This window comes from Ambystoma mexicanum, chromosome 3q (assembly GCF_040938575.1).
Source record: "Ambystoma mexicanum isolate Mex_15411 chromosome 3q, UKY_AmexF1_1, whole genome shotgun sequence".
NCBI classification, from domain to species: Eukaryota; Metazoa; Chordata; class Amphibia; order Caudata; family Ambystomatidae; genus Ambystoma; species Ambystoma mexicanum.
Window position 1 is genome coordinate 183404692 of NC_090926.1, and position 12962 is coordinate 183417653.

The following is a 12962-nucleotide window of genomic DNA, read 5'->3' on the forward strand; positions in this document are numbered from 1 at the left end:
CTGGCGAGAAGTTTTGATTTAGCGGGTTCGGGATTCTCTTGGAGGCCTTCCTGGAGCAAATTCCATTGGGCATCAGCATAGCTTACTAATAGAGTAGTATTAGCAACCCGTATGGTGTATGCAGCTGCTGATGTGACGTTTGCCTAGGGCATACAGCCGCTTCAACTCCTTGTCCGGTGGTGATTCTCCCGTGGCAAGGTGTACCCCTGCCCTCTTTCCAGTGGTAGTCACTAGCAGTGAATCTGGGATGGCGTGCCCTTTGATGTATAGAGGGTGGAAGGAGATGGTCGAAATAATTTCAACTCTCGGGTTCACTGCCCGTGTTTGAGCATTTGACACCAATGAGGGAGCTACCCTTCTCTTAACAGAGTTAAGGAGGGGGATGGATTGACTAGCCAGAGGTTTTTCTTTAATGATATCCTCCACTAAATCCTGATCAGGTACCGCCTCGAGTGGCAATTTTGAAGTATTCAGCTGCTTTTTTCAACATTGAGTTGAATGCCATTTGGTCATCTACAGGTGAGGCCTGGCGAGCTGGGGTGGACGGAGGAGAGTCTACGCACAAAACATCAGAGTCCTGATCTTGCTGTGTCCATGGGTCTTGACCTTCCTGCTGGGTTTCCTCCCAGTTGTCCGTAGTATCCGGTTGATCTTCCTCATCATTTTGCAGAAAATAAGCTTTTTCTTCATTATAGATGTCTGTGTGTCCATCTGGACCACATCTTCCTGTTGGAAAACATGAGGCTGATCTTCCTGAATTTGGAGGTTAGGGTCTACCTGAGCCTTTTTCAGGGGCGGATGATCAGAACAACTGATAATCCGCTCCAGCCAATCCATACACCCTTCAAATTTTTCTGTAGTCCATTTAGAAGAGCCAAATGGGCCTATGTGAGGAGAAACTACGTTCTCCGCACTACGGCGTCGAAACGAACCCCTCAGAGTGTCAGAAAGGGGCTCTCAACTATCTTTGTAAGCCTCATTGGAACCGGGAACCAATCCACCGAAAAGCTTTCCGCGGACTAGCCCATAACCCTAGGCGTAACCGGAATAAGGCCCACCGCCGCTGTAATTCTTCCGATGCTACTTTCGATAGTCGCCTAATCGTTGTGAGAAAAAGGCTCTGATTTATCGGCAGTTGTAATACCGTCCGCGGCACTAGAGGGCCTAGCGGTCGGTTTTACGGGTAGAGGCCTAGCTGTAGTTTTCGGGCCTACTGAGGCCTTAGAAACCGAAGCGTCAGACTCCCGCACTTCGACGCGTGTAGGTTTCGGAGTAGGGCCCTTAGCAGATTTGGATTGCCCAGTTGCGAAACGCTGCTGCGGATGCGGGGGAAGGCTTTGGATCTGAACGATCCGAGGGAACCGGCTACGTTTTTCGGCCCTGTTTGCGCTTTCGCTTTTTACGACCAAGACGTCGAAATTGGCGTAGGGGTTGTGTGTTTAGTGCAATGCGCTTGTACGCCCCTGTCGCCGGGTGTGTTCCCTGTAGGAGACCAAAGTCGAGCCTTAAAGGGTCAGGGGACAGGCATGGCGGACCTAGAAGCGTCCGACTCAAGGTCTATAACATACAAAATGGACGCTTGGTCACCCGAAGTACCTCCGTCACTTTCAGCTGGCGTAGCGGTGGGGGCTCCAAGCGTGACATACCATACGCGGCCCACAGCTTTACGCAGCGGTCCTTCAGGGTCTTAGGCCGAAGAAATTTGCACGCCGCACACCGCTTCTCGTGCTCTAGGGGGAGACAGGCGTTACACGTTCTGGGTTCGTCCTCCCAAGGATATCTGACCCTACACTTAGGGCAGAATCTAAAAAGGAGTCCTTTCCATAGCTAAAGGGAAGGATGACCAGACCAACAAGGAAAAGGAGGGGAAAGGAGGAAAGACATACTAAACAAGACATACTAAACAATATGGCTACCCCGACCCCACTCTCCCTACTGTATAGGTCGGCCAGAGGGCCCGACCACGTGGAAATCCGACAGCCACCGGATCTTAGGCGCCGAAATCCAGAGCGCAGGCGATTTCCCCCGTAGTCTTCGTCAAATATTTTCTTGTTGGGCAAAGTGACTTAACGGGGAATAAACCAACAATTGGGTAAAGGTAAACAATGTCTCTAGTAAGAGTTCCACTACAGGGCAACCAGTTATCTGGGTGGAAAAAATAATCTGATGGACCTCGGCGCGTGAGGGATTTTGGGTACATCACACGTCATGATCAGGATACTGTTACAGACACGCCTATACCGACGTCCCCTTTCGGCCCCCGAAAGCCAAGATGCAATACTCTGCGGTTACCACTGGATGTCGGACCATATGCACAGCATGTGATTCTAAGCAGATTAACAAGCATGAGAATTATAAATTACTCACCGTAGTGACTAACATACTCTTAGTCCATAGTCCCCTTTCCTCCATACGTCCCACCACCCCCCGTAATAATCTGGTGTCATTAAGCAATGGTATATCTATTGTTGACGCGTCTTTGGGGACTGAGATGTGGCGCGGGTTGGCGGAGTCAGGGCAGCACATGCTCCCAGGACGCCTCTAGATTTAGAGGGGAAGAATTTTCTGGTGAAAAAGGTTCCATCTCCCGTCCCTCGTGAGGGACACCCAGGCAGTATGGAGGAAAAGGGACTATGGACTAAGAGTACGTTAGTCACTACGGTGAGTAACTTATGAATCCTCAGATGTTATCCAGAGGGAGAAAAAAACCCGGTCTCAGGACAGAAGAGGGTCTGGAATCCGTAACAGGCCTCAGTATTCGAAGTAGCCTTCCTTGAAGGATCCAAAGTACCTGGGACCTCCATTGGCAAATTCCGGCCAAAAGGCCCCGAAGGCGTTGACTGCGCAGGCGGCTTAGGCATTGATAAGGGTGCCGACGGCTGGTGTGAAGGCAAAGCTTCGATATCCGCATCCGATCGACACAGCGCAGACTAGTCGACGCCGACCTCGAGCCCTTACCAGATTTCTGCGGTCTCTTTGGCAATCAACCTGAACCTTGACCGAACAGGACCTCGAAGGTTCCCGATGAGAATCGCACTGAGGACCCTAGCCCGAAGGCGCACGAGCCACGGACCAAGACCATTACCTGCCAGCTTCCTCCGAAGGCGCGGACAGAACTGTGCACTGGGATTGAAAAACTCACCAGTATCTGCTCCCTGAAGGCTGCCCATTCCTCTAGAATCAAGGACTTGGTAGGACAAGCCACTTTCCTCGCAGCGCCATCCTTTGAGAACAGGGATGGCTGCTGGTGAGTGCGCTTCCTGGAATGCTGAGACGAGGAAGACAAATGGTGGGAACCACTCTAGGATCGAGATCCCCAGGACTCCTGACAAGGAAAGTCGCACTTCGAATCGTCGGTGGACATTCCCTTAGCAGTTTTACAAGACTTACTGGGTTTAGAACCCCTACCTACTACCTGTCACTTCCCCTTGCGCTCCCGCAAGGCCTTAGCAGTCAACGACTGGCATTTGGAACAGTCGTCCGTGTCATGGTTCTCGCCCAGGCATCAGAAAAAATACGATGCGGGTTCGTAATCGACATCTTAGAGTTGCAGTCCAGGCAAGTCTTAAAGCCAGACCGCGGAGTCGAAGATGATGGCATTCACGAGGAATACACGAGGCGCGCCGAGTCTCCGAAGGAAACACGTTTGCGGAAAAAACTGACCTGAGGCTACCGGTGGCGTGCATCCTATTTATAACATACGGTGACATCGCCCTGGACGGAGGCCTTCGACCCAGACACCATCGACACAGGACGCCCTCAGCTGAAAACATCTCAGAAGTACAAAGCTGTGGACATTACATGTCAGATGTGGAATACGTTGGAGGACACTATCCATTCGAAATATAGATCTCAACTTTTCCTTCATTTTTTTTGCACTTTGTCCTGACTTTTTGCAGTGAAGCCTTCAGCTTCACTACACTGGCTTTTTGCTCATACTTATTGGGAACGGACTAGACTTTTAGACTCAGTACTTTGTTGCTGCTTCAACCCTTTGGAGTGTTGGGAACAACCATTCGACTTCTTGGTGCCTGTCGAGTCTTCAGAAGCATTACTGGGCCATCCAGTGGGCTGACCGACTCCTACTGCAGTAGCCCAAATTGAAGTCATTGGTCCGTGTTACAGCTCAGAAATGAAGCAGCTGTCAGCTTGTCCTGCAAAATCTTGGGGTCTGAGCATTGACAGAGCCAAAGTACCAACTTTTAACGCAAAGTCAGTCCCCGGACGACATGCATCAGTAACAGGCAGTGAAACCAGCTTTCCTGCATCGAGTCAAGTATCCATGCACCCGTGCCTGCTGCATTGCTCCATGAGTAGAGTTGGCACTCTTGCATCCGCAGCTCATGGGCTTCTTCGACCGGAATAATGGTGGGAAAACCAACCTCAGATGCCCCGCTGTATGGGGAGGTAAGTTAGTTGTACTTCTCTAGTCCCTCATCTCTGCCCCTGGCCCCACCCTCCACCCATCTATACCCTTTTAAAAGATTGAGCAACTTTTAAATCGTTTTATGGTTTGGCAATACTGGTTGCCAAGAGCCCTGCAAAAGCTAAAGTCTTACCAGTATGTGTCTTCATCTGACTTTTGGACCCCTCTTATTATCATGAACCTCCCCCTCATTTTGTACACAACTCCAAAAACTTGTGCAAACGTGAATTTTGGGCACAATGCCCCAGTCAACTTCAGGTTGGAATTCTTAAGTGAAGGTTGCAATTCCTATTGGCTGCGACACTGACTGTATATATGGTTTATATTTAGTATTGTTTGATTTTACTACCTGTAGTCATTTTTCATAGTGTGTTTTCGGCCAGTGATAGAGTATTTGTGTCCTTACCTGTCCAAGTGTAATCATTGATTGCTCACTGTGTGCACTTATTGAAGACCACACTCCTCTCCTGAGACTCAGTTTTGACCCCTCCCCATGCTACCCAATAGGTTTGACTAAGCTCCCAGAGTTCCCTTCTTCACTCTAATTAGACTGGCCTCCTAAACAGAATTCCAGTCTAAGAGTATGTTGAAGGCCCAATACCAAATTGTGTATTTCTGTACATCTTCGGTCTAAATTGAATTATTGGAGTGCTCTGTGTATGTCCCATTGTAGTACTAGACCACTCACCCTCCAGATTGCAAGTCTTACTGCTCTGCTACTCAACCTTGACTGGGTTTGGCTCAGTGTCTCTTGTTCACCATAATAAATTGGCCTCAAAATCCACACCCAGTGTTGATTCTGAAAATCCATCTCCACACATGGGCTGGTCTAAGATAGCTTTCTAGTCACGCAAAGGGGCACTAAAAGGGCAGTGTGAAGAGTAAAAACTACCAAACACACTGACTTACACAGCATGCGTCCTGTCTGTCGGGGACTGCGTTAAACCAGTTCAAACCACAATATAGTGTACATGGCAGGGAGCAGGAGGAGCTCATGTTTGCTCAACAGCCATTTTAGGCCCATCTCATTGTTCCCGTAAAGGAATGGCCCCAAAACAAAATAGATTGGGACAGGACTTTAATACATTAGACCTACAAAGGCTACAAAAAAGGTACATAGGCTACGAATGCTGTAAGTTGGCTTCATCCCAGGTAAAGCCAAAATTAAAGCTGCCACCAGCCTGCTCCCTAAAACAAAAGTAGGATGTAATCACACCAGGTTCTAAGTGGGTACTTATATCAGTACCCTTGTCCTATAAGCCATATGGGCTACCATAAGACCATAGATGAAAGATTCAAGTGGCAGGGTGACTTCAGTAGAAGTCCCTGATCACAGAATGAAGGCAGATAGCAAAAATCAAACGGGTGAGGGGGTGGGCTTAGGGGAAGAGGGAAGACCGTTTCACTGTTGAATTTTGAGACCTAAAAAGTCAAAATTTAATTTTGCCCCACAAACAATATAGGCACCTGCACACTTGTATAGGGGTAGGATGACCGGAATTCCTCTGTCAACGCCCCCTGGACCAACCACTGGTTTGAGGAATATCCCAAGAAAGTGAATCTAACCAGTTTCACAAGCATCAGAAATATATAGACCCAATGTAGAATAGAGTTCTGTGATCCCAAAAGGCAGTCACAAAGATAGCAAGAAATTAATATCTCCCAGAACAGATTTCTTGGCACGCAAAGTTTGGCTTACCTTTTCCTTGCAAATTCCTTTGACGATGTCAGACATTCTGCTCTCAAGAACAGTCTCCCCTGGGGGGCTGGCCACACTGCCAGGCAAAGGAGGGAAATTGGATGCCAACAAGTCGAACTTTGGTGTCTGAACCTTTACTTCCGGAGGTGGTGTCGGTCGCTGAAAGGGAAGCAGCTCAATTAAACACGACTTAGAAAAGCATGATCTAGCAGGACAATAAAGTTGGACCCTAGTTAAATGCTACATCAAAAGCAAACATTTATTTAATATCCAGTTGTAAAGGCACTGCATCAATGCACAAGTTAAGATGATAGAATTTTAACACAAAAAGGCCATCAAAAACACTATTGCACAGCTTAAAATGTTAACAATGGCTTGATTTTTTAGTCAAAGTTCTTTAGATATGCAAAATGTACCCAATTAAGCAGTTAAGATTGATTTCTAAAAAAGAAACACCCTGTATGGTCAAAAGGGAAGACCGTTTAGTCAAACATAATAAGGTAGGAGAGCAGCAATGCCTAGTCTCGGGAAGCACAGAGTGGTCTAGGGCTACAATGATTCCACACAGCAACAGCAATAATTGAAGTTAGCCAGGCAAGTATAAAAATATAATGGTTTATAAAAGGTGTATTAGAAATGGAAAGAACTTCAGGATAATCATGGAACCGCTTCCCTAGCTCTTCTAAAGTCCAGCCTTAAGACGGTTTGGGGCCTTGTAGCCAAACGTCACCAGTTCCAAAGTGGATACATCACAGGTAGGTTTATTAAAAGATGGACTATGCAAGTGGTTATGACTAATAAGAGTCAAAAGTTAAAGTTCATTTTAGGAAAGTACCAGGAAGGAATCCTTGGCCAGGCCTACACAGACCAGGCAGGAAAGTGCAATTACAGGGACATGCCTCTAACGTCCATGAAATCCTTTTTTAGGGCATGGTGGAAGGGAGCAACAAACTGGTATGTAAACAAACCCACCCCCAATCCGGCTCCGATTTGCCCAGAGACCACTGCTTGTTTCCCGGATTCCGTTGGGTACACAATCTTCTGCATTTCATCTGTTCAGTTTGGTCCAAGGACACTTCCGAAGGCATGGCTGCCCCGCATAACAATTCAGAAATCTCCCAAAGGGTCCAAAACACTGCAGCAAAGCTTCTTGCCCTTGGCTCCAGAGAACACATCACACCCGCCCTCTGTCCATCACTGGCTGCCGATCAGGTGACAATCCCCTATAAGGCAATGTGCACCACCAACTGTATTTATCATCCGTCTTTATTTTATGGTTATCTTATGCACTTTCCCCTCTCCCCACCCCAGCACACGCGATCTCAATGTTTCCTGGCCTAGTAGGACTGTTGTCTGTCGCCCGTCCATTTCCCCTCACCACACCATCTACAAAAAAGCTCACACCCTACAGGCCTTCAAGAAACCCGAGATGAGAACACTCCATCTGGTCAACCCAGTCGCTAAATTAACCAGAATCGAGGATCCCGTTTCTACACCCAATCTCCCACCATCTGGAACTCCATATCGTTTAGCATTCACCACAGACAATCACATTGCCTTTCAGAAGGTGCACAAGACCTGGTTCTTCTGTTCTGCATCTTGACTGACCTAGTCCACCTCCTGGGTGAACTTTCACCCACAGACAGGTAAGTGGAGCACCTATGAGCCACAAAGACAAGATGGTACCTAGCATGCATAAAGGATTCCAGTCAATTAGTACAATACGATCAGTTTATCCTCATCGCAACTAGTTATCAAGCATGACTCTGGCACGTATAGCACTCCATCACAATTGAACATAGCCGTATCGCTCCAAGGGTACAGCAACCGACATACGCCAGCAATAATTCACTACTCATATTGCACATCACCTCTGCCACTAGAATACAACAGAGTCCTGTTAGGGAGAATTCTCAGAAATGTGCTTATTCCCCCTTCACCTTAGCGACCCCCAGAAATTTTGCTAGATTTTGAGGACTTTCCTGCAGAGAGTGAGCCCTTTATCCCCCACTCCTGCATTTTGATGTGTGTTTTACTCTTGTGTTCTTCGATTATGAAGTTTTAGATAACTCCACAGGCATCATCCTTTCATTGTTGTGTCAAACAGCACCTTTAGTGCAGTGGCACAGGGATGGGGACTTCCCAAGGTTTAAATACCTTCTCTGGGATGAACTAGTGTTCCCCAGAGAATGTAAAGTTAAATTGACTTTACTAGTCTTTTTTAAAATCATAGATCCAGGACACACCATCTTCCTATAGAGTGCTGGATGGGTTACTTAGTATCCCCTAGGTCTAAACACTCTTGTAGCTGTCAAAAGCTACCTTTTCCTATTGAAATGGCTGGTGGCAGTGATTTTATACCGAACTACCATTATTTTTACCGTCAGCGAACACTGGTAGAGAAAAATTGGGGGCACCATGTTTTTCAATATGGCGCCCAAAACCCCCCTGTAAATACAGACTATGGTAATCTTTTTTCACTGTTTCTTTGTGGAAAGGTCCTTCTCGTGTTTAACTGCGCGCCAAACCAGGTTTGGTCCCTTTGTGCGCGAGCCTTTGGCGGGCTTCAGCACTGAAGACCGCCTCTGGCACTTGAGTGTTTGGGGTGGGCAGGAAGTGAGGGAGGTGCCCGAAACTCGCTGTGCTCCGTCTCCTAGGAGACGGAAATGCACTCTGGCGTGATTGGCTGGCTGACTGTCCGGCAAGGACAGCCACCCTGCTGGGTGAGTGACAGCTAGGCTGGAATGAAAGGGGAGAAAACCATTTGAAAGGCGAGTCCAGGACTGGAAAGGAGAGTCGACCACCGGAACGAAAGAACCGAAGACTAGCTGGAAGAGGCCAGCTGCTGCAACCACTGGAACGTTGGTTTGCCCGGTGAAGCCTTGCTGCAGGACCAAAATGCCAAACTCCATTGGACAGAAGCTCCTTCAAGGACGGTTTCTTCCTTTGAGTTGGTGGGATCAACCAATTCATAAGACACCTGGATACCATTCTCAAGGCTGGTTAGGATTAACCAAGGAGGGGGACACTAGTTTGTGTTCTTGCATCTACAGCTACTGGATTTTGTTTGCTTTCTTCAACGATCCCGTGCAGTGCAGGAGGCCCCCCCGCCCCCCTTATCTCCACGACTGAGGCTCAGGAACAGTGATCTGCAGGAACTGCCACAAACCAACGTCGTCAGCTGCATCTTTTGCTTCATATTAATGTACTGTGCCAACCCGATTGAGAGAACGCTTCTCTCGCGGTGTAAGTTTGTGGAACTTTCCCAATTTACAGGCCTAATTAGCTTGCGACCCAACATACGATTCTTTTTCATACAAACTACTTCTGAGAACTTTGGCAAAGACTTTACCGTTTGCTTCAAGAACTGCTCTTTCCCATCCAAGACACTGGTCCATTGACTGACATAGGCCTGAATCGAGTCCTCTAGTGAACTAGGACTATTTGCGCTGCCTAAGAAAGAAAGTATTTGTGATCTATTCTGCTAACGTATACCTCATTGCTTTCATTGAAAGTAACTGAAATGCCATTTTGCTCCCATTTCAGGGGAGCCTAATTTGTTCAGAAACCTATTGGTTTGCTATTGAAGTATTTTTGTGTATAACACCAAGTTGCCTCCTTCTAGTGAATGTTTTCTAAATGACTAATAAATTAATAAGTGTTTTACCAAGAAACCTTGAGTGTCAATGTCTACTTGAATCACTGTTGTAAGACCTCTGTGTAACCTCTTGTACTGCTCAAATTCCCTCTTGAGATAAGCCTGGCTGCTCAGCTCTCTACCACAAAACTGTAGTACAGACTTAGAGGTTGGTTTTTGCTGACACCTGTAGTCCTAATTGTATGTGGTGGTCCCAGAGGGTACTGTATGCAATTATGCCTAACAGATTCTTGCATCCACCTTGCATCGCAGCAACTTGATGGACCCCACGGTCTGTGCTGATGACAAGCGCTGCACTTTGCCTTGTATGGCTCCCACTCTCTCCTCTGAGATAGACACCAAACACATCACTGTTTTGAGTCGGGCACCTAGGAACAGCGTATCCTAAAATGGCTTCAAGCAGGACTTTGGCAAGCGAAAACACATCAAGGACCATTCGTCTGCTGACGAAGTTAGGGTTCTACTTAAACTATTCGGAGTGTGCGAGTGGGAACGCACCAGCCAGTCTTCCAGATAAGGGTATACATGGATGCCTTGTGGACGAAGATGCAACGCCAGCGGGGCTAGACACTTCGTAAAGACCGTAGGGGCCAACTTCAGGCCAAAGGGCTGACCCTGAACCACACATTGTAGGAGCTTGCAGTGTTTCTTTTGAATGGGGATGTGGAAGTAGGTGTCCGAGATCCAACAATGGCAGAACATCACCTTCCTCCAGTTGGCCAAGCACCACCCCTATATGCTCCCCACCCAGTTTTCTTTCGAACCAGAGTCCCAGAGACACTCTGGGATGGGTTATTTTGCCCCTTTCTGCAATATGGCCCGCACCTCTTGCAGAAGTTGTATGTGGTGTTCTTGTCACAGTATCGGGGGAATACGAGGACACCTGTGTTGGAACTCCAAGATTGTGCTCCTGTCCGGGGCGACAAGCAGCCATCTGCCCGTACTGTTCTTTTTCAACGTGTTGATGAACTTCGCCAGCCGGCCTTCCACTGGGGTGCTTAAGTGGGGGCCTGAAGCCACAGCTGGCTCAGGCCTGCTTGGAGGGGTAGCTCTGCCCTGCGTGCGGTGCCATCCTCTGCTGCCTTGAGAGCAACCCCTGTCCATTTCTTGCGTGGAGGAGCATGAAGGCTGCCGGCATGGGTAGTATAACCCTTGGAAAATCTGCAGGGTTTTCCTCTGGATGAACAAAAGGACAGCCATCGCTGCTGTAAGGTTCCCAGGGAGCGTGTCTAAATGTTGGTTTTTATTGCTGGCAAAGACTCGTCGACTGCCTTTCCGAAAAGAGGTTCTCTGTCAAACAGCATATCCAGCACCTTCGTCCGAACATCATAGCAGAAGTTTGTCATCTTCAACTATACTTGCCAACGCATGGAGAGCCTGTTCCCCATTTGGTGGAAACCTGTGTCTGCGATGTCCACTGCCACTGTGATGGCGTGATCTGAGGCCACTTCCCATTCTTGAAAAAGTTCTAGTGCCTCAACCTTGTCCTCTGGCAGCAAGTCTAGAATAGATCCCAGCTTGTACCATAGTTCCGGGTCATATCGGCACAAAATGGCTAGGGCGTTGGCTGCCTTAATGGAAGATGCTGCTGTATAAATTATTCTTTTGCCCATTGCATACAGCTCCCCCCCCCCCGGTCCGGAGGTATCATGGCTGCAGACTATGGATTTGCGGAACGCTTGTTTGCTGCAGCTGAGACCACTGAGTCGCGTGAGGGCTGAGACCTTAAGCACCTGGGCACTGAATCTGGTACCCTGTACTTTTTCTCCAATCTGTCAAGCTTGGGCGGGGTGAAGCTGAGAAAAAATGAAGGTAGCGTCTCTGGGGTCCAGTGATATAACTAGTAGAAGTGTCTCCAACTGTAAAGTACCCCCTGCCACCGCCCCATATTCATATTCTTTCCCCCGACTTGGCAGGTCAATGGAAGAGGGTTCGAAGTTGCTTTTCCCGTTGTCAATCGCAGTCCTCTATCCGCAGGGGTGGCAGGTTCGAGTTGATCTCTGGTTGGTGTCTTTCGCTGCTGCAAGGACTCTCGGATGAAGAATGCACCAAAACTCAATGCAGGACCCCTCTCCAGACACGACAAGAGTCAGGTAAGCAGTTTCAGATGATGGAGGTCACGGCAGCACGGCGACACAAAGGGACACGCTTGTCGTGGTCAGACTTTTCCTCGCATCTCAGATCGCCTTGAAGCTAGGACGCCGACATTTTGCCGCGGCGAGCCTTGTAGGACAAGCAGAGTATCCCCAAAGTTCCAGGTCGAAGCTCAGAACAGTGACTTTGGTAGCAAAGTAGCTCAAACTCAGCTCGTCAGCCACAGGCCGGTTTGAGGACACTTCCGAAGGCTCTTCTTCGCAGGGTACCGAGCAGACATCAGGAATGGATGTTCCCTCCACTCAAAGGAGTCACAGCACCCTTTCAGGACTTCTGAAGATCACGAGCAAGCCAGGGCTCCACCAGGACAGCAGCAGCAGCAGAAGTTGGTCGCAAGGCCTCTTTCAGTCGGGTCTCCAATCTCTTCACAGTTCTCACAGCTGGACAGGAGTCTTGGCTCCTTTAGGTTACTCCAGGATCTCTGAGGAATGGGTGTAGGGGTCCTCTTATCCTAAATGCCAGCTAAGACCCAAAACTAACTAGCCAATAGCAGGACTAGCACCCCTTAGTAGTGGTCCAATCAGGACCACTGGCAGGAACATTCATACCATGCCATTCAAGAAACACAAACCAGTTTGTGGATTGGGACCAGACAGTCCCAGCCCACATCCTGCCAGCAAAAACACATAGCCCTCCAATAGCCCGACAAGAGCTTCTGCTTTCCTGGGCACGAAGTCCATGTAAGGATTTTCCTGGCCTGTAAGGCCAGGAAGAAGGCTATAGAACAAGATGGCCAAAGGACAAGCGAAAAACCATATGGTACTCTCCCGTTTGGACACTAGCCATAGTTAGTAGACAAATGGGGTTAAAGCGTTAAGGCTAAAAACGAAAACTACGACAAAAACACTGGTGCCACCAGATCATCCATATAGCACACCTAGAATAACCAAAAATCCTCTGAGTGTTAGTCTAGGGCAAAACAAAATGTGTACCCCATTGTACTGCATTGTAAAATGCATTGTACAATGATAAAAGTAACCACTAGTGATAAAAAGTTACTAAGTAGTAACAAAGTTGCAAGACTA

General features: G+C 48.1%; 1 protein-coding gene across 1 annotated transcript in view; it reads right to left on the reverse strand.

Annotated features, from left to right (window-relative positions):
• The window catches only part of LARP4 (La ribonucleoprotein 4), a 615863-nt gene that overhangs the window by 126987 nt on the left and 475914 nt on the right, over positions 1-12962 (reverse strand). Inside the window, exon 13 of the mRNA XM_069653450.1 lies at positions 6126-6284. Coding sequence (XP_069509551.1) covers positions 6126-6284 — 159 coding nt within the window. The remainder of the gene's footprint in view (positions 1-6125; positions 6285-12962) is intronic.